At 33.0% G+C, this 27013-nt stretch overlaps 1 protein-coding gene across 7 annotated transcripts; it reads right to left on the reverse strand.

The window, feature by feature from the left end:
- Positions 1–1942: 1942 nt before the first annotated feature.
- LOC106625752 (anoctamin-1) lies at positions 1943–26787 on the reverse strand. 7 transcript variants are annotated; one of them, XM_036366544.2, is made up of 15 exons: positions 26554–26787; positions 21329–21800; positions 13180–13706; positions 8043–8285; positions 7826–7974; positions 7587–7755; positions 7273–7328; positions 7039–7197; positions 6571–6731; positions 6270–6508; positions 5584–6205; positions 5307–5512; positions 5119–5244; positions 4890–5045; positions 1943–4547 (listed from the first exon to the last, which is right to left on the reverse strand). In XM_036366544.2, exons 2-15 carry the CDS (start codon positions 21339–21341, stop codon positions 4242–4244), a joined length of 3132 nt encoding a protein of 1043 aa, XP_036222437.2. In that variant the 5' UTR covers positions 21342–21800; positions 26554–26787; the 3' UTR covers positions 1943–4241. The 7 variants fall into 7 exon arrangements, with proteins under 7 accessions (XP_036222437.2, XP_036222432.2, XP_036222433.2 ...); XM_036366539.2 differs by having other exon boundaries at positions 13096–13706; XM_036366540.2 differs by having other exon boundaries at positions 13096–13706; positions 26549–26787.
- Positions 26788–27013: the final 226 nt, after the last annotated feature.

The following is a 27013-nucleotide window of genomic DNA, read 5'->3' on the forward strand; positions in this document are numbered from 1 at the left end:
ATGTACTTATGTATGTGTATATGTATGTATGTATGTATGGGTTGTTGACATGGCTTATGTATACAGTTATTCATATCTATCGTAAACCATTAGCGACAGCTTTTCCGCGTTGAGTCGCCTCGATTAAGACAATTGCTGGAAGACATTGAAGAGCATCTTTGCGATGGCATACAATTCAATTTAGGAATGTCGTGCGCCAGATCGACCCTCCACCAAGCTGATTTAACTGCTGAGGGAGAGATGTGAATGTTGGCGCGTTGCTTCTCTGCAAGCCGCTGTCGCAGATACCGATTATAAATGTACCTATATAAATATGTTTACAAATATTACGAAATATTGTTGTTGCCTACGAGGGTCGCAAAACATGTCCGTGTGTTTTGAATAAAAATTCACCATTTTGGGTCTTGAAGTGAGGAGTTCTTCGTACGACAAATTTCATGCCGAATAACAGCTAAACCCCAGCGAATCGCGTCTATAATCAATATTGGATATTCCGGCACTTATTTTCTTCAAATGTTTCAAATATTCTGAACGTTTTTTAGCGCTAACCTTATTGGTCATAAGTTATGGACAACATATAATTAAAATTACCTAAACAAAAGCTTTGTCGAAACTATAAACTTTGTATCAAATAAATCGTTAAACAATCTGCTTTCAGTGTAGATCTGTCATTTCTTTAAAATAAAATATTCCGAAGAAATTACATATATTCTGGTAGTTACTCCAAAGCTTAAGCTCTGAGAGTTCTATACATCCCAGCTTCTGTAGGCCTAAGTCCTGGAAACAGAGGCATCTTTCAATTATTCCACTGCAGACCTTTAATACCGCCAATGTCATACAATGACAGGCATAAATGTCAATAATTTTCGAATCACAATATCAAACGCCGGTGTCCACTGTAGCATTCCAAATATAATCACAATGTAAATCCAGAAATAAGAAACAATTGCGTCATCTTTTAAATAAAACAGGTTCTTATCTTTCTTAAAATTGGCATAGACATTAGGGCTGCAATTTGAGTATGTCGAAATGAAAAAGAGTTAGTTGAGTAAACTTGTTATACCAACCCTGTATTATCGTCTTGACTAAGTCAGTTGAGAGCAAATTTTCCATACAAATTTGTATATTACGATGATTTTTGGGTTTGTCAATCATTCATAATATAATTTTATTTGGTTACAGCTATTACTGCATTCCAAATCGTTTCAAGAGCAGTAAGCATTCCAGAACTATTTTTTCTACTGGCCGGTCGAATACAAACTGGCATCTGTTCGTAGATTTTTAGTTCGTGATATTTAGCTACGAAATAGATGGGTTTCAGTGTGGTCATTATTTGGAATAATATTTTTTAAAACAAGGCGGATAACAGTGGTAGGAGAACAGCCCTTCGCACGCTAAAAATCAGAGACAATTAAAGAAAATTATGATTTAGGTTAAGTTGGTGCTGAGAAAGGGTGGAACTGGTACAAAATCATGTCTGTCTTCTAGATTACGTTGTTCTCTCATAACAGTTACATAAGGATATACGAGCTTTAGTCATGTAACGGTTTTTTATAACCTATAAAACTCAGCTACTTGAATATAGCGATCAGAATGAAGAGAAAAGTTTATTTCTGATTAAAATTTAAATATCCTGATAAATATTGGCAGGTAGTTAATATAACATATGCATATTAAGGTACAAAACTCAAACTAAAAAATAATAATATTGGTATAAGGTGTCACAATGTGTAGGGGCCTTTCGGCCTTCCAGTCGACTCATAACGCATTTGCCGTTCAGAGAGCGAGCAATCTCCACAAAATTAGCTGAGATTCTCGTAGTGTACGAGTATGTGTACGAAAAGTGGGTGCAATCGATGTTTATCTTTCACATAACCTTACCCTTGTTGCTATTGTTGTAACTAAAATTTTGATTTATCAAAGAAATTTCGCTTTCGAACGCTTTCAAGTGCTATTTCGTATTAGTTTATTTTCATTTATTTATATGTACTTGCATACATACATATGTATATACATGTACATTATGTATTGTACATATAAGGTACTTTTTGGATTGTATTACTTGCGTTTAATATGTGATGCCATTTAAAGAATAGCGGCGAATAATGCAAATGCATTCAATCACTTGTTTGTGTGTTCATTTACATGCATACATATGAGTATAGGATAATGTGTTGTGTAAATAGAAACATAGGTATATACATATATAATTCATAATGTATATATATTTAGAACAGATTTACGCTTTCCACACATAATAATAAAATCTCATATAAAATATACAAAAGTTCGTAAATAATTTTCAGACATTTAACAGTACATATTTCATAATAGCATAATTACATAACGAGTATGTACACATACATATGTATATGCATGTGTACAGATATATAATATATGTATATAGAATCTGGTAAATAATGCTCTTAGTGTTGTAGTTGTAATTGTATGTGAGTAGTATAGTTTTGTTAACATTGAAAGAGAAGTGCAATTTGATAGGTACACGAGTTGTATGTATAAGTATGTATATTAGGGCGAGCCAAACCAAACCAAACCAAAAAAAAAAAAAATAACTAAAGTTGAATTTATGGGTTAAAATGCAGCGAAAAAGATATCGCAGCATTTTTAGCTTAATTTTAAAAGCTGTCGATGAGCATTCAAAGTTTTCCAAATAAATAACACGTAAAAAAATCTTGTTTCAACAAAAATACCATCACTTTTGTACCGTTCAGCAAAAAAATTTTTACAACGCAAATTATTCTATAGCATAAAATTTTTTAAAAATTGTATTTCAGATGATTTTTTTTCCAAAAATTCGTGTATTTCAAAACTTTGTAAAGTGAAAAAATTTATAAATGCAGTTTTAATGTTTTTGATTAAAAAAGTGCATATGTAACATAAAAAAAATAAAAAATAAATAAAAAATTTGAAAAAAAGTTTATCTTAAACGGTTAAAAAATTATGGTATTTTTGGGAAACTTCGAATCCTGCCAGAAATATTGTTTTCTCTGTATATATGCTAATTGCTAGTCATAAATTTATTAGAAATTTTTTTTGGCTCACCCTAATGCATATATATTTATTTGTGACTGGTTGCTTTCAGCTTGAGTGAGTATGAATGTATGTATAGGTATATGTAATGATTTTTATTAATTTATTATTATTATTTTTTCATATTTTTTTGTTTGGCTGGCGTTTAATTAATTTCGTTAAAAACTGCTACTATTTTTATTTTTTATTTTCTTCTAATTTAAAATAGCATTTTGTAGTAAATTGTGTTAATCTATTTAAATTGTAATTTTTAATGCGTTTTAGCTATTTTTCAGTACTATTGCTACGAAAAATGGACACACACACCTGCTGGTATAAACATATAAATATTTATATATTCATGTACGTGTGTACGTGTGGCGCTTTTGGACTCAACTATAAACTGTTTGCTTTATAAACATATGAAATGTATTAATATATATAAATTTTTACATTTATGCACGTACTTTAAGGCAAATGTGGTTGAAAATGCAACAAATCAAATTTAAAAAAAATTTTTTCCATATAACAATTGATTAACATATGTATGTTTTGACGTATGCGTTCAGGTTTTGCGTTAAAATTAAAATTTTTTATTGCTTTTTCTATGCAATAGCTGCTTTATATAGCCTACTTACATACATATATATGTATATATGTAATTTTTCTTTGAATATTACAAATTGCTATGAAAAATGTATGAATATTTCTTGAGCATTTTTTTGTTACTATTTCACTGGTTTGTATTTTTTTTTGTATGCTAATTAGCAGTATTTACTAAAAATTTAATTATATATATTTACATGGATAACAATGATGTGTTTGCTTAAAACACTTTAAGTACCTAACAATAACGTTATTTCGATTCAACAAACTCACACACACAAACGCACATACGTGTTAACTATATATACGGGTATGCCTGAGTATGCGGGGCAATTTTAATGCAGTCTAGAAATATTCGAAATGAGGTTAGAAAAAATAAATAAAATTAAAAAAATCTACAAACCACCTACAAACATATTGTCTAGCTACATTTTGCATTTCCGTTAGCTTTTGTGCTTGCGGAATCACCTACTTAATTATAGCCATTACCATAATTCAGTACTAAATGTATATAGCAGGTCTGCAGAAGCCCTACCGTTTTGTTCACCATTGACTTACAAAGTAAAACTATTTATAACGTATATTACAGTTAGTAAATCGTTGTTCTACAGCGGCGTTGTGCGCTCATTTCTATAAACGACATTATCATTATCGCCATAATCACGTTGCACCGTCTGCGGCTGCGTCGTGTGCTGCTTGTTGTTGTTCGCGTAGTAATCTAATTTCTCATCTTCGTATTGCGCTTCGTCTATGGCACGACGCGCTGCTGCCTTTTCTGCTGCCGTTTTCTTTTCATATTCGATAATGTGTTCGCGCAACAGGAAGCCTTCACGTTTGATGCGCTTGCGCAATTTGCTCGGCTCATCGGCGATGGCCCAGGCGATTATGCCTTGTATCATGCCGATGACATTCTGAAAATGTGGAAAGCAGAGGAAGAAATGTTAATATATATATATATATACATATGTAATGGAAAATGAAGTGAATTTAGACGAATTACAAGAACAGTTAACTCGCCAGCTCTTCTTAAAAGTATGTGAGGACGAGCTTAAAGCTTGGCGAACCTTCTTAAAAGGGTATGCTATATAACTACCCATAAGCTTAACCAAAATGATTCGAATTGATTTCACTCAACATTTATCAGAAATGTTGGCTCCAGATAATTAAGAAACCGAAGGCGAATTTATACATAGTAAATTGCTGGTGTCTTTAAAAGCAGTTACAGCTTTTACTATGGAATTATGCTTTCTAACCTGAAAAACTACAATAAACGCCAGACGTCCCGTTAGAATTTTCCAATAATATGTAGGGCGCTTATATGGTTGTTCATCCCAAGGAGCATTGCGGAATTCCGTATAACGACAGGAGGTTACATTCTCATAGATGCTCCCCCGCAGCACTGGTTGCACCTAAAAGCAAGCAAAGAAAATATATAATACGATTTTAGAAGAAAAAAAATATATCAAAAGTCATGCGACGCACTTGGAAGTCCTCTGTGTTGAAGTACGCCAGCGTAAAATTCAAATAACCCTCTAAGGATGCGTCATTTGTGGCAGTTGTGTAGACCAGTTTCGGTATGAGATTTGTGGAAAATGCAATGATCATAGCCTGCAAATATATTTTGAGAAAGTTAATGCTAGCTTTTATTATGATGGCAATATATAGCTTACGCTTGAAGCAACGGCAATGCGCGCTACGATCGCCATCATGTTGTACCACACGCCAATATTGCTGGCGCGTTGCGCCACCGGACGTCGTATAAGCTTCAGCATTTTTATGGCGTCCAAACGCACTTCTATGACATTATTAAGCAAGGCCAGCAACGGCGCTAGTGGGAAGGCTAAGCCGAAGAGTGTGATGAAGCCAAACTGCAGAACTGCCAAAGAAAAAAAAAATCGAAAAAGCGCATAACATTTTGTTTTGCCAATATTTTAGCTACCAACTAACCCATTTCTAAATACTCCGAGAAAAGTGAGTTCGTATTTGATGGCTCTAAATGATAATCTTCAGTCCACTGATTGCACGATATCAGTTTCTCTTCGCTCTCGATTTTGCGCATGCCCATGCGCGCAGACAGCTTGCGTATGCAACGCATAATATATGGAAATAGCATCTCTACGATGGCATTGACCGCCTGCTTGCCGACCATAATGATGACCAGTTGCATGCAAAGTTCCATTAAACAGCCGCCAGGGTTGCATTCTTCCTGTCGGAAGCCCAATATGCGATTATATTTGGCAGGATAACCCACAAATTTGCCTTTCAGGAAGGCAATATAAAACAGCGAGGAATAGTAGTTGACAAATTGAAAGATATAATTTTTGACTGTCAGACTTTCATCGTATTCAGTTTGGGTGCGACAATATTCCATATTCGTGAGATAAACGGCCAGCGAAGTGTAGACATAATCAAGCATGGAGATTACGATTAAATCGATAATACCAGCGGTCATGGGAAGCACCATTATTTTATAGGTCATCGAATTATCACTGCCCAATATGCTGTGCGATGCTTTCTGTGCCATGCGATAGACTATCATGGAGAAGATGGCGATGAGTGAGACGCAGATCTGCGTGTAGCAGTGAAAAAACATTGCAGTTCAAGAAAATAGAAGCGCTTATAATTATACTTACAAACAAGACCATAATGCTGTAGCTGGTGAAACTGGGCAGGAATTTTATACGCCAAAACGGCACATCCGGTTCCAGTATATTATTGCTTTTCTTCCAACGCTCTGTGATATCTTTGTGCCTTTGCAGTTTTGATAAATATTGCGGACGCGGATGTTCAACGTGCTGTGAGAAGGTTGTCAAACCCCAACGATGCACTAAAGTGGCCGAATAGCGCTTCCAGAGCTCCAGGTAGATAACAGCTGTAAGGAATAGAATATTTTTTTGCAATTGTTTTTGTATTGATTTTTGTGCTATTACATACCCCAAAGCGCCATTATCGATGCAAATACCACTGTTATATTATTGTCGATCAGATAATTCATTTTCGATGAGTTACAAGTCTTCTCCAAGAGCCAGTAGTCACAATTGCGATCACATTGTGGACACATCAGAGTCGTTTGGTTATCGTTGCAAATTTGGCGACTAAAACGAAGAAGTATTGATGAGAGGAAATTATGAAAACAAAGTGAGGTTATGTTAATGATTTTTTTTAAATCAATTTCAGAACTTATTTATTTATTTCTTAGTAGCATAACTTTATAAAGACACATACAATATGCTTAGTGATGAGGGTTGAATTATGTTACGTGGTATAAGCGGGTTATTAATTATGAGAATTATTGGGGGTAGAATGTTGAATTGACTAATTTTTTCAACTCCTTATATAATTTGTTTACCTAGTTATTTGAAGTTATTAACTTTGTTTGTTTGTGTTATAGGAGGGTCATACCTTATGGGATCACTTTTCCACGTTACGAATCCATAAATGAAACATAATATGCCCAATACGCTGACAGGTATTAGCATGTGTGTGTAGAAACCCAACCAGGCAAAATATAAGGCAACTTTCGCACCAAAATACTCCTTTATGCTGTCCAATGGTTGCAAGCTGAATAAGAAAATATCATTTCAAATAAACAAATAGCAAGTAGAAGCGAAAAAGAAGAAGAAGGAGTAAACTTACTGTATCCATTTTCTTAGCGTAGCCCATTCTTGCAGTAGGAAGTCACGGTCCGTATCCTGTGTGAAATATATGTTTAAAAATATTAAAGATTGATTTAAAAACAAGTTTTTAAATACTTTTTTTGGAGGATTTTACAAAACAAAAAAAAAAAAAATGAAATGCAAATTATGGAATGATGAATGGAAAAATAAAAAACAATAAAAACAACATTTTTGATGGCCAAAATTTATTAGCTATGAATGAATTTTATAAATACGATAATTTTTGATTATAAAACAAATTATAAGCGTACTTTTTTTCATTTTACAACTTACATCATGCAGTGGATATGCGCTGTGATAGACACGGTCCTCCAATAATTTCTCAATACCCAAATTATCAGGTGTTTCTTCGCCTTCAACAAAATGCTGGCGCTCTAATATGAAGTTGATGATCGCGTTACGCACGCCAGCATCGAAGAAATTCGGTTGCTCCCAGTCGAATCTGTGGTGAAATGAGGTGAGTAAAAATAAATACAAAAAGAACAGTTTAAATGCAGCAATGAAACACTTACAAATGCTCATAATTGCGGGAGAACTCAAAGTGTATGCGATATGGACGCTCCGGACTGACTCTTAGCCAACTAAAGATGCGGCTGCAGGTGGTGCTAAGACAAGATTTGATACGAAAATCGTCATCCTCTATCAGCTCCTGACCGGGTATCTACAACGAGTTAGAGAAAGGCATTTTAAGCGCATTAGAAAAATAGTTTAAAATAGTTGCAGGCTCACCTTCTTCATTGGCAATTTGATCTTTAGAATCTCCGCATAGCGGCAGAGCACTTCGAGTGGCGCATGAATTTTGATGAAATGTATGCGCTGTGTATTGTCATGCTCCAAATGTAGACCCTCTTTGATTAGATTCGTTTCGAATATCTCGCGTTTACGTCTATTTTCGGGTATATAATCGTCGTCACCGATATAGGCCAAGACGAAATCCACACTGCGTTTGCCATCTTGGAAGCGTCGACGTGTCTTTGGTGTCGTGAGCGAAGAGTGAATAAGAGAATTTAAATTAATATTGATACAAAATATGGTCGACACTATTTCTAAGAGGCTATAAACTTAAGCTACTACGCTTGTGTATTTAAATTACTGTATTAGCACAAAGCAAGCAATTCTAGATATTCTAAATATTTACAAAACTCTCTCACTAGGTGGTGGTAAAATTAATAACAGTATCGTTGTTGTTAATAAAATTAATACGTTTTCAAAGCTACATTTTTGGCAAAGCTTAATTGATATGGTACAGTAGTGAATTTAAATTTGAAGCAGCTATAATTGGTAAGCTGGAAATACATTTTTTTTTTTTTTTTTTCTTAAAATAATTTTTTTTCTGTTTTGGAATATAGGGATTGTCTATTAATGCGTATTTAAATAATCTTGTTTTTAAATATGTAGTTGCAATTATAATTATTAACTAAGTAGTTTAAAAAAAAAAACGATTCAATCGCATTTGCAAATAGATCGAATTCTTTTAGGGAAGAGTACACGTGTTTCAGATTTAATAAAGAATGTTTTTTAAAAATTCAACAAAATTAAAGCGTAAATGCGATTAACGTTTGATTTTATTGATCTCTAACGGCTTAAGGGTAAAACTTTTTAAATGCTTTCTAAAAGTGAAAGAAAACAGCTGCTTTTTAAACAAAGATTAATAAAGGAAGAAGAAATACTTTATATCATCTTATGCATACATATTAGGGTGGCCCTTCAGAAAGTCAAATTAATGATTTTTCAGTTTCACACATTTAATCGGATGTACTACGGTCCAAGTATCAAAATCTAGGGTTGTAGATATAGTCGGATCTAACGTACTATCACAGTTTTTTATTTTCCTTCAATAATATTGAAAACATACATATTTAAGATATATTGTAATTAGTATTTTTATAAATTTAAATTATATATTTTAATAATTTTAACAACCTAACCTAACTAACCTAAAAACAAACAAAAAATACTATCAATGATTTTTATGTTACTTCAATAATAATATAAACATCCGATATATATATATATATATTTTAATAATTTTAACACTCCATAAAAACTAAAAAAGAATTATAATCTTTATCTAATATCTGAAATATTTATACATGTTAATAATCATATTTTCCAAAATAGTGGTAACGTTGTAGTGATTGAAATATAAACAAATTGTTGATCAGCCTAATACAAGTATGTACATGTATATGGTATATTAAAGTATATCTAGATTTTTAAAAATTTTCGTTTTCTCAGAAAAAAATCTATTATACCTATAAGGTTAAAAAGGTTCAGTTTATAATAAATATGAATATACATATATTATATATACTTCTATGCTCAGAGTGAGAAGGTAATATTTGTCACGGTACAATTTTGACCTAAGCTAAAATAAATTTTTATTGGACAGAGATAATTCTTTAATTTAGGTATACTTATATTCAAATCACTTATGATATTGTGATATTGTAAAAAAATTTAGAAAAATGAAAACAAAACGTTGCCTACATCTAGGCGCATTTAAAAATAAATTAAGAAATGTAACAGAAAATTTTTCAACAATTTCGACTAAAAATATTAATTTTATAAATAAAATTAATTATTTATTACTAAAAGTAAATTTTAGATTTTGGCTTTAAATCACATTTTTTTATATCAAAATATTTGGGTTTTGAAATTCGAAAAAAATAATAATATTAAAAAATATATTATAAAACTTTTTTGTGAATTTTACTATAATAGTTGTCGCTGTAGCCACCCCAAATGCCAGTTTGATGGTGTATCAATTAAGCTTTGTCATTTTGCCTTGGGAGCCGTTAAATTACTATTACTTATGTTATTAATGAGTAATATTTCAATTATTTGAAACTACAATAAGGCGGCTCGTTCGTTGTATATGTATGTATATGTAAATTAAATACTTATGTATGTATGTATTTTATACTCGTTTAAATTGTTTTAAAAATAACAATGAACTTCCGCCAACTCTTAACAGTTTATAAGAATACAACTTAATCATCCATTTACATTTAAAGCCAAAAAGCTTGAAATTGTTTAAAAACATTTTCAACATATATAAATGTATTTAATCATGCAAAGCAGTATTTTTCTTAATACATTTTTTTTTCTTAATAAAAAATTCTGCTTTTTAATTTAAACTCAACGTGCAAACTTTTTAGGCACATTTATTAAACTCAATGCTAAAATTAATTATGTAAGTGTATTATATTCGGTTTATATGTACATCTGTATGCCTGTATGTATATCTATGTATGTATGTGTATAGTGTGCTAATAAGAAACTTAGATTAAATATAAAAGAAAAGGAAAAAATTGCCATTACCCGTTCCCGCAAGCGTTCAAGCATTTTGTAACAAAATTCAAAACACGAGTGTGGAAAAAAAATTATTCAATAAATTATTCAAGTTTATATTTGTTCATTAAATCAATATAATGTAGATAGAACAATTGATGAAAAATGGTAAAAATTCATAAAAATATAAAATAAGAAAGAAAAGCATTTTTTTTTTAACATAAATTTCAGAAAATAAGTATGTGGCTATGTACATATGTTTGGTTGCTTAAAGATGTAGTTGTTCAGTAGCAGCAATATAAATGGTAAACGACTGTATATGTTATAAAAGTTATGTTGTTGTTATCCATAACACTTAAATTTTAAGAAAAAGATATTTTTATAAAACTATGAAAGTTGTAAACTGAGTGTTTTTAGGCAGAGTAGGGCGAGTGAGAGCAGAGAGCGTATAAACAGCCTAAGGCTAAGAATATAGTGGGTCCGAAAATAAAGCATTGGATAAAAAGTGCTTAAGGCCACCTTGTAGTGGAGTAACAAGAGAGTTTTCAAAAATATTTTATTAAATAAGTTAATTAAGTCAACTCTCACTTATATCGAAAACGCACATTGGTTTACATAAATTAAATAGGTTTAAATAGGCTGGTATATACAATACTAGGGAAATGAGAGATCTCGAATGATATTACTCGTCTGGGTTAGGGTAACTGTTTATCCGCTTATTCGAGTATACGGCTATAATGTTTTTTTTTATTGATACTGATAAAATCTAGATAATATGCATAATCGGTTAATATTCGCTTGCGCAATTATTCTGAAATCTAGTTATTCGAATTATTCCTTTAAGTATCTTAAGAGAGAAAAAACTTCTGGTAATGTTATATCTTGAGCAGGAAGAGTTCTAAAATTTATTTTATAAAGTGTTGTTTTCACATTAGTTCGACAAGGATACCCAAAAATGGCTTTTGCACTTTGAGAAAAGCCCACTGACTTTTTAAAAAAATCGGATATTGAGAATCTTGGATTGAAAATTAGGGTTTTTTTATTTTTAAATATTAGGCCAAAATAGAAGAGAAAAAAAAAATTTATAAAACAAAAAAAAAAATACATTGTGTTTGAAAGTTAATTCAACACTAAATTTCGAAAAAGAAAAAAATGTTATAACATAAAAATAAACAATAAAAAACGTTAATTTCGGTTGTACCGAAGCTATAATACCCTTCACAAATACAAAATGTTTCTTCGAAGAACTTGATTCCGATCGTTCAGTTTGTATGGCAACTATATGCTATAGTGGTCCGATATCGGCCATTCCGATAAATGTGCAGCTTCTTGGGGAGAAAAGTTCGATATCTCAAAAATTGAGGGACTAGATCGTATATATACAGACAGGCGAACAGACGGACAGACAGACGGACATGGCTAAATCGACTCAGCTCAGCATGCTGATCATTTATATATAATACATATTTTATAGAGTTTCCGACGTTTCCTCCTGGGTGTTACAAACTTCGGGACAAACTTGTTTAGGGCATAAAAATTATTTTATGGTTATTTATATAATTAATTAATTAATTAATTAATTATTTTAATATTTCACCTATATTTTGAAGTCATGTGAAAAATGTCGATAAACAAAAGTTTTATAATAGATCTTTTCTTAACCATACAACTTTTGATACAAGTTTTTTCGGAAACTGAGATAAAACATTCTAACCCTTAAAAATTCAGCCAAGCCCCTTCACTTACTCATCACGACCTCAGAACGCCCGTAAATTTTTTTCCCTTACTTTTTGTTATTTATCATTCATTTGCGATGGGATTCATGCTATTATGATTTTATTTTTTTTTCAAAAATTATCTACCCTGGTCTAAATTTACAAGTTTTAACCTTTTTCTGATTTTCTTGAACTAATTTAAAACAAAAATGAAACACAATAATAATTATTCGAAAAAATATCAAAAAGTGCAAAATAAATATTAAACCGGTTTATATAACTGTACCTGATAAGTAAATGAAAGAAAATAAGTAATATGTATGCAAGTATGTGTGAAGTGCAGAAGTGTGTGCGAAACAAAATTGCAGTGTGTTTAATCAAGATTAATCTCTTGCAAATAAGTAATACCAATTCTCCCGTAAAATTGTGCAATTAAATTTTGCAACAAAATACAATTATTTTCAAAATTTTGCCACATTCCAGATTGTGTTACTGTGTGTATATTTGTGTTTTTCATAGCTGTGAGAGCAGAAAGTTGTGCATAATTGTTGAAAAGTAATAATAGAAACAAAAACGTAGAAATTAATGCAAATAATACGAAGAAAAATTAAATTTCGAAAAACACGAAAAAAAATAACAGTATATGGACGCAAAACGCAAAAAATATACAATATCTATACATGTTGGTATGTACAATTTCTGTATATACATGTATTTGTATTTGTAAGCGTTCAAAATCAAAACGAAAACAAAAATTCAACTCTGATGTTTACCCTAAATTTCCACTGGGAGTACGTAATTGGCAATTTCTTATCTTTACTAGTATTTGTACTACTTTGTAAGAGACGCTTAGAGACCTCATCGGCATTTAGCTGCGGCGTGCTGTTGCTTTTACCACCAGCGCTGTTGCTGTTGCCGTACGCATGCGTGCGTCCGTTGTGCATAGCCATGACTTGGGCTGCAATAGCCGCGTCCGTTTGATCCACAGCGCCCAGGCCAGGTCCATGGTTGCCATTTGCATTGCTCGCGCTATTATTGTAGTGTTCCAAAGCGGATGAGTGGCGATAATTCAGATTGTATGGCAAACGGTTGTTCGGATTGTTCATTGCTGCCGCCGCCGCAGCTGCCGCTGCCGCTAGAGAGGCATTACTACGGCTGCTGCCATTTTCTGAGCGCAGACTGCGGCGCTTTGACGGTGTATCTTCGCCGGCTAGGTCCACCGCCGAATGGTAGATGGTGTTGCGTGATTGGGAGAGTGATTTGCGGTGTGCAGCAGCGACGGCGGCTGCAGCCTCAGAGTCTGCCAGCGAGATTGTGTCGAAGTAGAGGCTTTCCAGGTCGTCCATCTCCGATTCGGGATATTCAACGAAATCGTTTGTGCGCACTAGAAGATGTAGTGGTTAGCAGTTGTAGTGGTTGAGGGGGAAGAGAGAAAAAAACATATATATATTTAGTAAGCGATTGACTTGCGTGAGGGAACTATATTTAGTTTAATATGATATTATGATGTTTGTATGTATATACATTTTTATGAAACATATAGTAGGTAATGATAAATCATTCCGTAAACGAAGCTTAAAAAGTCATGCAAGTATTTATTTCATTATCCAACACCAAATGTCATGCTTGAATGAATCCGATGCGCTTAAATGAGTTAGGGGGCTGAAATCTAGTGAAATAATTACTGTAATTTTGGATTCCCGAACTAAGAGTATGCACTCGGGGCTGTTACTTTTTTAATATTTCGGAATAACATTTTAAACTGCTGTTCTAACGGAAGTCGGTGAAGATCACAGTAGAATTTGTATAACAGATTTAAAAAGCGATTTGTTTAGTGATTAATATTGAATTGAATATTAAAAATTCAAAACGATTCCAATACATATAATGATATATAAACTGAAAATCAAGAAAAATCGTTAACTTCGACTGAACCGAAGCTATAATACCCTTAACGGATGCATTCTAAATCGGAAAACGTAACCGTCCAACGAAAAACGTTTAGCTAGTTTTTTCCAGTCACGTTGTTTGATATAAAGAACTTTATAGTCAAGGTTAGTTAATAAAGAAAAAGGATATTCTATGAAGATTTGTATCTTGATTTTGATCGGCTATTTCCTATACAGAACCGATTTCGAAGGTTCCGCAAAGTGAAGCTTTTTGGGGAGCAAAGGAAGTATACAAAATTTCAGATCAATATTACAAAAGATGAGGGACTAGTTCGCATACGGACACAAAAGACAGACGGACATGGCTCAGCTCAGCTCATCACGCTAATCATTTATAAACTCGTATATTTTATAGGGTATCCAATCTGGGTGTCAGAGTAACAGTTTGAGTCCACTGAAACAGACATTTTAATTATGAGGTTTTTAAAAAAATGTTTGCCCCTTTTCAATGCACGAGTATGACCTAAAAAATAACCAAGAAACAGTGTGCTGAATGTGATGTCATTGAGTTGACGACGGAAATGATGATACCCAGTTCATCTGTCTGCAAGTATATGCTCTTTAGCCAAATCTTTTCCCGAACTCGTATGCTTATTGTGGAATGAGTAGCAGCGAGCCATCGTATAGATTCTGATGCAGTACCAAGTCTAGAGTCCAGAGTCTCAATTCAATCTCTATAAATACCGCTACGAAGGTTTTATACGTTTCTACATCATCACCAGTGGAAAGTTGCAAATTCGCTTACAACTTAGTGCCGCTATCAGTTTTACAGCTTCACTGCATTACTTTCTCGTGTCGGCTGAAGGGCGAGTGTGTTTGTATAGGTATACAGTTTGATGGATTTCGGATTCTTATCTTTTATATAGAATGGAATCAACTGTGCTCTCAATTTCATTGTACTAAATTACAGTGTACAGACGGTGTACAGACGGTGTCCATATTGTTCTACTTTAAAATCAGAATTTGAATATTGCAATATAAGAAATAAAGCTAGACCTGACCCAATTTACTACACAAGAAGAATATTTGATATTATATAATATATAAAATGATATATAAATCTAATGGTAACTACTTCAACTGGTGCCTGGCATCTTGAGAGCCGGTTAAAATATGAGTAAGCGGCCACAATTAATATAAATGACGTAGCCATTGTGTGGAACAATAAAGCTAGTTTCAACTAGAATGCAATATTAATTTCATACAGCTGTGATCATAAAAATAGAAGTCAATAAGTTTTGGTACGAAAAACTAAGCAGCTTGCGAGAGGAGTCTTAAATATCAAAGAGCTGTATATATAGTATGATGCGGAACATACATATGTAAATAGTCCAATATCTCGGTAAAATAAATGTAGTCGAGGAACGATTTATGGCAAAGTAACTTATATAAGAGAAATTTATGGCTAAGTAACTTTGGTGGAGACAGAAAAAATATCAATTCTTTTGCGAAGAAGTAGAATTAAAAGAAAAAACTGAAAGGCAACTCATGCTAATGTGAAGAGATATCAAATTTTCACTCACTTATTGATCAGCTGATAGTTTTGTGCTGTTAATAATACGATAGATAATCATATTGTGAACGAGGGGCGAAGAGACGTAAAAATCGATTTTTTTTTTTAACTTCTAAAAAGAGCATATTAAATTTTTGAATCAATTTCTCGAGTCTAAAGTGTAACCGATCAATTCAATCAGCTCCATGAGTTTATCTTTGATTACAAGGAGACAAATAATAAGATAATTTGCTATAAAATGACCTCCCAGTTTTTTGATCTAAACAAAAACGACCAAAATTATGGGTAAAATTCATCGATTTTAAATATCACCGACATTGCGCCAATTTTTGATTTTTTTTTTTCACCGTAAGTCATTGTACGAACAATATCTTCTAGTAAGAATTTTTAAGGTTTCATCCACGGAGAAGGTCGCAGTAGTTGGAGATCGCGTGAAACTTGAAAAATATTTGTGTTCTTAAAGTATGTACAAATTCTAAATTTTAAAACAATTTATACAGTAGCTTGTTTCTTCTACTCAAAAATCGCCGTTTTTTAGGCTATGGCACTGGTTGTGTTCCTTGAACTATTATATGCTTTGACCACGCCTTTTAGCCGTATTTTATGGTCTTTGGATGCAAATTTGTGAAATTTGTCATGACTGAAGCAAATATTTTTCTTCCGTACTAGTTTTTTTTTTTATCAGCTAGCCGTTGAACTCACTGTGGTATTTAACAAATCACAACCAGTGCTAATGGTTTGGAAGTGAAAGAACGGTATTTCTTAATACATTTCTTATACAAATATATGCTACCAATTTTATCAACACAATTGTATATCAAATAAATATTGAATACCATGTTTGTGTTTAGGTGTGTTCAGCACACCTTTTTACCGCACATTTGTATTTGTTGTATATACCATACATATGTATACCTATGTACCTAATCACTATTTAATCAGAAAAAAATACAATAAATTTTCACTTTCTGTAGTTCAATCCAATTAAACTACTCAATGCAGTAGAATGAAGTAGTACAAAAATAAGTAAAAAGAACAATAAATTGTCGTTAGGTCAGCAGTCATTGATTATTGTTGCTGCAATGTATTATTATTTACTGGAGTATGTTAAAATAATATGTACATAAGCATATATTATATAATAACTGAGTATATGCAAAAGCTGGCGGGACGTTAATAATTCAATTTAAAAATTTTTTATTTTTTATTTGTGCGGCATATATAAAGGTTGGTTGAAAAGGGAGTAGTGCTCACCAATAAATAAATTTTTCTTTAAGTTGGTACATCTGTCGTGAGAACACAAGCAAAGTTACAAGTCATTCTGTCAATTAATTCTTTGTTTACAAGCCACTTGAAGTTGACGTGTCAAAGTATTTTTTTTATAATATATGGAAAACATTTAATATCGCGCAGTGATTCGATTCTTTGTTTTGAAAGCTTTAAAAGCAAAGAAAATTTATGAACAATTGTTAGAATAATGTATAAGAAGTCCGCACCATCAATATGCACCGTTGTATTTTGGGCTGGTGAATTTAAATGTGGCCTTACTAGGCTTGAAGACGATCCACGCGAAGGACGACCAAAAACCGCAAGCACACCAGAAATCAGTGAGCAAGTTCATTATCTTGTTAGTGAAGATCCAAGTTGGACTAAGCTTGAAATTGCTAATGGCATCTCAGACGACCAAGTACTTCAGATTTTACATGGAGAATTACATATGAAAAAGCTGTTTTGAAATTTAGTGCCACAAAAGTTAACAATTCAACAAACTCTGGATCAAAAACAAATTTCTCAGCATAATTTGGAACGTTTTAAGCAGAATAAAAGCGATTTCTTCCGTCCTTTTATAACTATGGATGAGACTTGGATCTACCAACATGATCTTATATTGAAACAAGAACGTTTACAGTGGACTGAAGTTGGTTGTTGAGCTCCGAAGCAGGTGAAGTCACAACGATCAGCAAAGAAGGTTATGGCATCAGTTTTTTGGGATGCAAAAGGAATTTTGTTGATTGATTATCTACAGAAAGGTAAAACAATCAACTCTCAATATTATTGCAGCCTTTTGGATTAGCTGGATGAAAAAGTTCGTGAGAAAAGACCCGGTTTGCAGCACAAAAAAATCATTTTTCATCAAGAGAATGCACCTGCTCACAAAGGTGTTTTAACAATGACAAATTTCAACGAATTAAAGCATGAATAGCCTGAGCATCCACCGTATTCACCAGATTTGGTTCCCAGCGGCTACTACCTCTTCTGAAAACTGAAAAAATTTCTTCGTGGAAAGCGTTCTTCGTCGAATGAAGTAGCTATTACAGCCGCAGACGAGTATTTCGTAGAGTTTCCGGAAAGTCATTATTGGGATGGCTTAAAATTATTGTAGGACCATTGGAATAAGTGTATTGAAGTAAAGGGAGTTTATATTGAATAAAAAAATGTATTTCGTACCAAAAACAATTTTTTTTCATTTCGAGCGCAGAAACTTGTCAAACAACCTGTATATCTACATATAGTATATAAATATATACATATGTACAATACATCATGAATGAAACGCTCGTTTTATTACCTTTTCCAGCAATCTACATGACATTGGTCTTGCTGACGTATTTGGAAGCATAGAAATTTCGTATTTTTCGTGTTGAATAAAATATTACTTGCCGCCTATTGTTATTGGACAGCTGCGCACATATACAACAAACACTTTCTGTTATAGTTTTCATTCTTAATGATTTTTTCAACAGCTCTATGCAGTCATAAAGTCTAAAAATAAAACTCGTGGCTATTTTGGATCGACAATAAACTTGGAAGCAAAACACATAGACAAAGTGAAGCGAACGCCAATTGTCGAATAGGCAAACTGAAATTGGGGAAGTAATACAGAGAGTGCAGAAAAAAAGTATAAACAAAACCCTGTAACAATATATATTTACCCCTAAAGAAATGCTTATCTTTTGCTGGTGCTAAAGGGGGAAGCAAGGTGCCTAAAAGATTCACTAGTTCAATTATCGGACTTTCAAACTAGTAAATATGATTTTTCGAACATTTAAAAACCTAACATATTCGCGAGTTTTTCGAACATTTGAAAACTTTCGGAAAATTATATTTTTCAAATTAATAAACGTAGAAAGAAAGAAACACATTTTTGGAAGAATAAAAAAAATCAAAATTAAAGAAATTCCTGTTCAACAAATACAAATTATATATATTTCGAAAAAATATTTTCGAAAATTGCAACTGTATTATGTCAGCAAGTAATTAAATTTTTTCGAAAATTATGTCACACATATGTATATTAAATTAAAATGATTCTTGAATTAAAAATTCATAAAAATTCAAACTTAATTTTTGAACGACTTGATCTCGGAACAGTTACTTTCAAAAGTCCAAAAAAAAATCACAACTTTTTATACATCTCGAATACTCAAAATCTTAATCATTTGCGTGAAGATTTGAAAAACTCAAAATATTTTTTGTGCAAGAATTGAATAATTTAAAAAATATTCTAATTTTTAATGTCAGGAAAATATTATATAAGAAAACATCTGGAAACTTCTGGAACATAAAAAAGACTGCTTTTCTCAAGAAAATTTGAGGTTTAACGATTTTCTATTTGAAACAAATAATTTGAAAGAAAATTCGAAAACGCATTTAACAAACTACTACAAAGTCCAACTGGGATATAAGTACTTTGGACCGTATATATGTATGTACATGCTAGGTATACTTGTCTATAAATGTGTGGGTATAAACAAAAGCAACAGAGCGTGCTGCAGTTGAATCTGGTATACATATGTATGTACATATATCGCTATAAATGTACGAGTATGCACATAAAGAGTGCTTCCAATGATTATATCCAGCATTGCCAGAACTGGTGACAACCTTTCGTATTTGGTGTTGAGGTGACAAGAGATAAAAATAAACTAATAAATAACAATAAAGTTAAATTAATATTTATTTACTTATAAGAGTTTACAGTGACGAATCACACTTTTTAACTACAGTGGCGAGCAAACAAAATTAATTACATTACATATAGTTTTAAAGATAAAATTACCAAATAAACCGAAGCTATAATACCCTTCACAAATACAAAATATTTCTTGGAAGAACTTGTTTCCGATCGTTAAATTTGTATGGCAGCTATATGCTATAGTCATCTGATATACACAATTTCTTCGGAGATTGCATGATTGTCGTAAATATTATTATTATGCCGAACTTCGTGAAGATACCTCGTCAAATAAAAAAGTTTCCCATACAAGTACTTTATTGCGATTGTTCAGTTTGTATGGCAGCTATATGCTATAGTGGTCGAATATCGGTCGTTCCGCAGCTTCTTAGTGAGAAAAGGATAGGTGCAAAATTTCTGATCGATAGCTTAAAAACTGAGGGACTAGTTTGTATATATACAGACAGACGGATATGGCTAAATCAACTCAGCTTATTATGCTGATCATTTAATATACCATGTTCATGGTATAAAAAGTAACGGGTCATAATCCATATTTCTATAGTTTTTCACATTTCATTTTAAGAACGCCAGTTATTATTTTCGAGTTAGAGGTCAAAACATTTTTCTAAAAAGCTTTGGAAAAACTTAAAAGTCAGCTTTTTCAATACTTTAACTCAGAAAAGTATTTTATTTTCACTTTACATTATATACCAGTGCCTCTTGCCCTAAATATTTTTGTGCAAGAATTTTTAAGATATTTTTTTAAATATTATTATGTTTTTTTACTGTTCTATGACCCAAAACTGAAAGCTGAGCTTTTGGCTTAACTTTTTGCAGGTTAGAGAGAATCATACAAGTATTCTCAGAAAAAACTTCAGTATTATGTATTTGTAAATGAAAACTTCCGTAGAATTGAAGATATCTTTCATAAATAGAGATTTAATTACGCTAACTGCTAATTTCTCTATCATCTCCTCGAAAATCTGCTTTATTTTCTCCACACAATTCCCTTAAAGTGCTTAAATTTGCCGGTTGAAGCTCAGTTAAGCTTTACAACCGAGTAACAAATATATATAAATATGCAAGATAAAGGAAATGTACATACTCGTATGTATGTGTGTACAGAAAACGTGATCACAAGTTGAATTTATTCAAGAAGGGCAAATAGACACACAAATATACAACAATACAAAGCTATATCTATAAGTTTTATATATATGTAAGAATAACAGATGTTTTATATAAGAAGCTTGAAAAAACGATTTCTTATTCAAAAGTGCTTATACTTATATTCTTATATAGAAAGTCTATGATATGTTTGTATGAGCTGCGCGCTTTTTCAAAATCTACATATGAATGCATAATATATTTGTACATGTATGTATGTAAGCATTTGCGAAAAAAATATTTTTAGCAAAATAGCAAAAACAACAAATATTGCAACAACACAACGTTTATAAAGTACTATATAATATTTATGTACATATGTAAAATGCTAAATAAATTTAGTGAATATAAATAAAATTTCACATATATGCATGCGTGTGTGCGAGTATTGTGTATTGCCATTGATTTGCATTAATTACCCGCCGAATACATTTTTGTTGCTTTGTTGTTGAGGTCGAGTTGCTTTCCAGGCCAGTTTATACGCACTACGTCAACACTTAATTCGGCACAATCGCAGTGCTGTTGTTAAACCAAAAAGCCGAAAAGAAAATAGAAGCATGGAAACAATGCGCCCAGTTTTTGGCCGCTTGTGGTTTATGTGTTTTAATTTGCGATTGTGTTGTTGTATTTCGTTTTTGTATTGTATTTTTTATGCTGCACTTTTACAATGCTTTTTTTAAATTTCGGTGAAATTTCTATGGAAAATATAATTACATTCATACTCGTTTACATGACATTTATAGTCACACTCGCGCCACCAAATTAATTGTCGGTCACAATAGCACCATCACAGCTGCAGACACTTTGTCATTTTCAAGAGCAACACATTGTGCATCATTGTGGGTATCATCACCCCGCATATCACCATCATAAACCCAAGAATCTAATTCACTGAAAACACAATCAACGGAAGTCGCATTAAGCGCACAACGGTTTATATAAATTTGTATATATACATATATTTTATGGATCATTCACAAAAGAAAAAAATGCACACAAAAAATTGGCACACTAAGCTAATTGTAAGCAGTTGTTAACGCTGAGGAGGAGCATTGATTTGTGAGGCAGTGCAGCAGCAAGTGGTTGTGCCCCATAGCATATGCCAAATATTATTATAATTTATCACTCCTACGTATGTATATTGAATACTCTTGACGCCACACCAGTGCTATACATTAATAAGTAAATTTTTTCTTCTTTAAAATTTCGAGAATGGCATCATTAACTAAATTGAACATGAGCCGCATTAATTCTTTTTGTTTTTGTTATTCCACTATGAGTATATTACACACTATACACCCTGCAGACATATGTATATTCCAGCGTACGCTTGTTGTAGTCCGCACGTGAGACCGGCAAATGGCAAAAGCGCAAACTATCCGCTAGCAACAACTCTAGAAACTTGCCAAACGCACACGCAAGCCGTCGCGGATTTACTAAATGTACATTTTATTTTCAAAGCGTTCCAATGCTCCGAAACATTGGCGGCGCGCGACGCCACATAAGTAGTCATCAGCGTATGAAGCCAGCGTCGCTCCCCAGTTGGTTTGTGGTCAAGTGTATCGCTCACTTTGGACGCAGTTGCAGCTGTAGCTGTTAAGTCGTTTGGCGTGTGCGCTGCTACTTGTTACATTTGCTTGTTGTACAATTGATGCCGCTTTTGGCTTTGCTTTCATTTACCACACTCACTCACTCACTCCACTGTTGATCTTTTCATTGAAATACTTTCATTGTGCTCACCACTGTCTCTTGGCGGGTCATACTCAACAGAGCGTATCATGCCAGGGCATTCGTTCTCAGTTAAGTACTTTAGCGCAACGTCTTTAGTATAGCATACAAAAAGTGTTGTTGTTGTGGCGTTATTAGAAATGTCTTGGAATGATTTACTTGAAGTGTTTGGTATACGCCGAGGCGAACAGCGAGAATTTTTGTATTGAAAAACCAATAGGGGGAGAATTGAATGAATTAATTGTAGAAGTGGCGGTTACATTTTATTTTTGTGATGGTAAAATATTGAAATTTAATTACTAATACAAACATATTAGTAATATATGTATGTGTGTCTATAATCATTTATTCTTATGATTGTTCATACGATGGCTCATCTTGTATTGTAAATAGGTTAATGGTGGAAGTTTCGGTAATATCATATGAACATTTACGTTATATTTCAGAATTATCTTATTCTGGTAAATATTTCATAAAACGTAACACTAACTGTTTTCTATATACATATATACATATACCAAAAATGCATCTGATTGTTTCCCCCTAAGAGCCAGGGAGAATGCGGTTTCAATGGATTGAACCAAAAGATTCTGATGTCAGACGGGTTAGATATAGAAAACAATTGATCAAATTTATCACGATGGTAAAAGTAGTTTAGCCTATTATTAAACAAAAATTACTTTGTGTGGTGTGCCTGAAGATATTTAATTATTAATATAATTGGCACTCAGGTGTTTACAACAGGTTATCTAGACCCTATTTGGGTGGCAAGGCGCAAGTAAGCTGTCAACGAAATCATCTAACGCGAAGCCCAGGAATCGTGTTGCTTCGACGGGGTCGGAATATAGGGAGTGGGGTGTCCGATAAGTAGGATTCATTGGGCATGCAAAGAGGTGGTTAGAGTCAAGCGGACGTACATAAATAAATTTGGTATGTCGAGGTCGATTTTTAATTGGTACGAAGTTGCGCAACGGTCACTCTAAGTTCGCGAGGCAACTCGAGTACATACTTCGTCTGCAGTGGGATATGGTTTGATTTCAAGTGCACCATTCACTAAAAGAGAGTCGGTGAGTGCGTGTCTGAAGTTCCATAGGCAAGTCGGTAAATTCAAGGAATGATCTTTTAATGTTCCTAGGAGGCATCTACGAAAGTATTATACCATAAACTAACTGAAGAAGAGTGTATTGTGTTCCTTCACGGAAAGCATGCAGGTCTCCCTAGGCAGGTGTTAGATGGGATACATCAAGAGACATCCTGTTATTGTACGGAGTACAGTGTTCTGACACGTCTGAAGCTTTTTCATATGCACTACATCCAGATGATCGTAGGTGCTGCGCAGTTAATAACCGGCCGGCTCATTGCCTTGTAAGGAACCAACAACGTTTCTGTATCTTTTCTCCAGGTGCTGCCAACTATCGACTTGAGGATTTTGTTACAGCTCTGAGCTTTGGTAAAATCGCGGTCATATGCGGAGTTAAAAAGTACAGACAATCGATTGTAGCCTCTTAAATTTTAGGAATGTTAACAGTTGGAATTTAAATGCCATTGACTGCAATAAGATCAAGTCTGTACTCCTTCTTCCAGTTCGTGAACACGAGTATGGTCGCTGTGGATTTAGTACGAGAAAGATCGGTGAGATAGTTGTTTACTTTTGAACACAAGCCATCAAATCCATTGTCTGACGTCAATATCGTACATCTGCGTATGAGGTGATGGAAATAGCCTCAGGAGGTTGAGAGAGTTTCGAGATATATAAGTTAAATAATAGCGGGGAAAGGACAAAACCCTGCGAAACCCCCGTTAAATTCTTAACTTAGAATTTTAAGCTGTAATTTGGGCTTTTACAACTCTGTGCTGTGAGGGTACTGCGAATTTTACGGAAACCATGTTGATGGTCTGTTAGGCTCAGATGAAAGTGAGTGAAAGGCGGGAGTAACAAGGTGTTATGTGTCTTCACTACTGAGAAAGGAGTGTTATCAGACAAAAAACTCCTATATGTTTGCGGCGATTATATTGGTTGTCAATGAAGTTGTGGTGTTTTTTGTTGTAAGGACATACAACTTGTACCAAATAGCAAGAGTATACCATCTCGCGAACTACAAACTTTGTTGTGCCGGCACCAAATGCATATATATTTATATGTATTTATCTAATCATAACATTTTTATACTCTGAACAAAGTATACTCGTATTAAGTTTGCGATGTTTGTATCCACTAAAAGGAAACGTCAGAGACTCTATTAAGTATACATATATATAAATGATTATCGTAACGAGCCAGTTCGTCTGTTGGTATATACGAAAACTAGTCTCTCAGTTTTTGAGATATCTTTTTCTTCAAGAAGCTGTTCATTTTTCGGAACTGCCGAAATCCAGTTCTGGTAAGGAATCTTTTGTATTTTTTTTTGGTTTTATAGCTTCGATGCAACCGAACTATGCCCAACATATCCAAATCACAATTTAATACGACCTTAATATTACACGACTGCTGATAAGAAATGTGTTGCATATATGTTGACCTTGAACATTTCGGATTACTAAACTGATAATTATAAAGTGCAGTGAAGTATACTATAACACAAACAGGGGTGTGTGTATAAGAAAACAAACATAATATTTAGTTTTCAAAAGAAGCCTCATGTGAGTTTAGTATTTTAATATTTGCTAATTAATAAAACTAAAACAGTTGGGCTATATAATGATTTCCCAATACTTCTACGAAGATATTAACTCGGCGTGTTCAGTTGGAGCCAACTACAAAATGTATTTATGCTATGTAAATATATATAATATATACTTGAGTTTTTTAATGCTTTGATGTAAATTAGTAAATTTTTATTGGTTTATTTCTATACAATGCTGATATGACTAAATGTCTACAACAATCACATAAGTACAATTATGGTATACTTAATTGCCCCTATGCCGCATATAATCTGATTCGAGCATTCTTAAATATTAAATAAATTTCATGAATTGCCTAAAATCACGTTCTTTCAATAGCTAGAAAATTCGTTCACTATTGGTTTATCTACAAGAAAGCACCTGTAATCTTTAGTTGATGAATATACACATATATATGTATGTATGAACATTCGAAATGAATTTGAAAAAAAAACTTAAATAAAGCCATCGAGTTGGTAATAATAGAATTGCTAAGCCATGAGTAGGTCGCAACTGCCAACGTGACAAACGACCATTTATAAGTGGGCAAAGCCAAAAACAATAAGCCAAACGCATGTCAATTGTTTTTCGGAGGTCGCGCGCAAAGTGTTAAGAGGCGCTCCACGAAAGGGGAGAAATTCATTTTGCAGTTGGATATTCAAATTTATAACCGTCGGCACAAACAAAAGTCGCGCTATGTTACTTGGTAAATATGTATATATGTATGTCGTTCGGCTCACAAATCTAGTAGCACCTACATAAGAAGTTGTTAAGACATTTGTTTGCGCGACGCACCCCTTTCATTCAAGGATACGACGCATTAACTTTGTAAATATGAATTTGTATATTTTTGCTCATACGTATGTATTCAAGTGTTTTTGAATGGATTCGTAAATAGTGTCTTTACTCATTTTCCACACCCTAAATTTTATAGCACCACTGTTAGAAGCTAGTTTTATTGTTTGGCTGATGCTATTTCCGTTGCACCCAAAGTAATCGGTGTGGGAAGTTGAGGATAGCTAATAGATATGTATGTGTCACTTTTTATTTGATTTTTTTTTGTTATCCATATGTTAATACATGATGCGTGATGATTCAGTCACAAAATTTAATAGTATTTTCTATTGTTAATAGACTTTTTACTAAATAATTTACACTTATATTTTATGTTAGTAAAACAAGCTGTTTTAATATGTTAGATTAATAGTAAATAAACGCAGTTATTAATTTTCGTTAGTATTATTGACCTTACTTGACTGAGGATTCACTTTGAAGTCATTAGAAATTTAATATTTTTACACTACAAGTATATGCGATTAGCACTGCCCGAACGTGTGGTACGATTACGACTTAGAACATTGCATTGACTTGTTGTTTAACGCGTTCACGGATATTTAAGTTTCTTATTTGTTAATTTACTGTTTTATTTTTCATATATGGGGGTAAAAAATGCAAAAGTTATGAGGAAGAAAAGTTAATGAATTGTGAAGAACAGGGATAGTGAAGAAACTGAGCAATAGAGAAAACTGTAAAATTGGAACACAAACAATTAGATTTGTTGTTGCACAGTCAGCTGTTTGCTGGTGTTACCAACGCTATTAGAAATTATTATGTCTCATAGCAGCCGTAAGGTGACGCTGTAAACAGTAAATTAGATTTTTAATTTTATAAACCCAAAAATTATTAAAAAAATTATGAATTCTGTTTACGAC

The sequence above is a fragment of the Bactrocera oleae genome, chromosome 5 (genome assembly GCF_042242935.1).
Source record: "Bactrocera oleae isolate idBacOlea1 chromosome 5, idBacOlea1, whole genome shotgun sequence".
In the NCBI taxonomy this organism is placed as follows: Eukaryota; Metazoa; Arthropoda; class Insecta; order Diptera; family Tephritidae; genus Bactrocera; species Bactrocera oleae.

Coding starts and splice junctions, on each gene's coding strand:
- LOC106625752 (XM_036366539.2), bottom strand. Junction 6,732..7,038: donor TGGAAAAGTGATCCCATAAG/GTATGACCCTCC, acceptor TCTTCGTTTTAG/TCGCCAAATTTGCAACGATA. Junction 5,245..5,306: donor GCATTGCCGTTGCTTCAAGC/GTAAGCTATATA, acceptor ATATATTTGCAG/GCTATGATCATTGCATTTTC.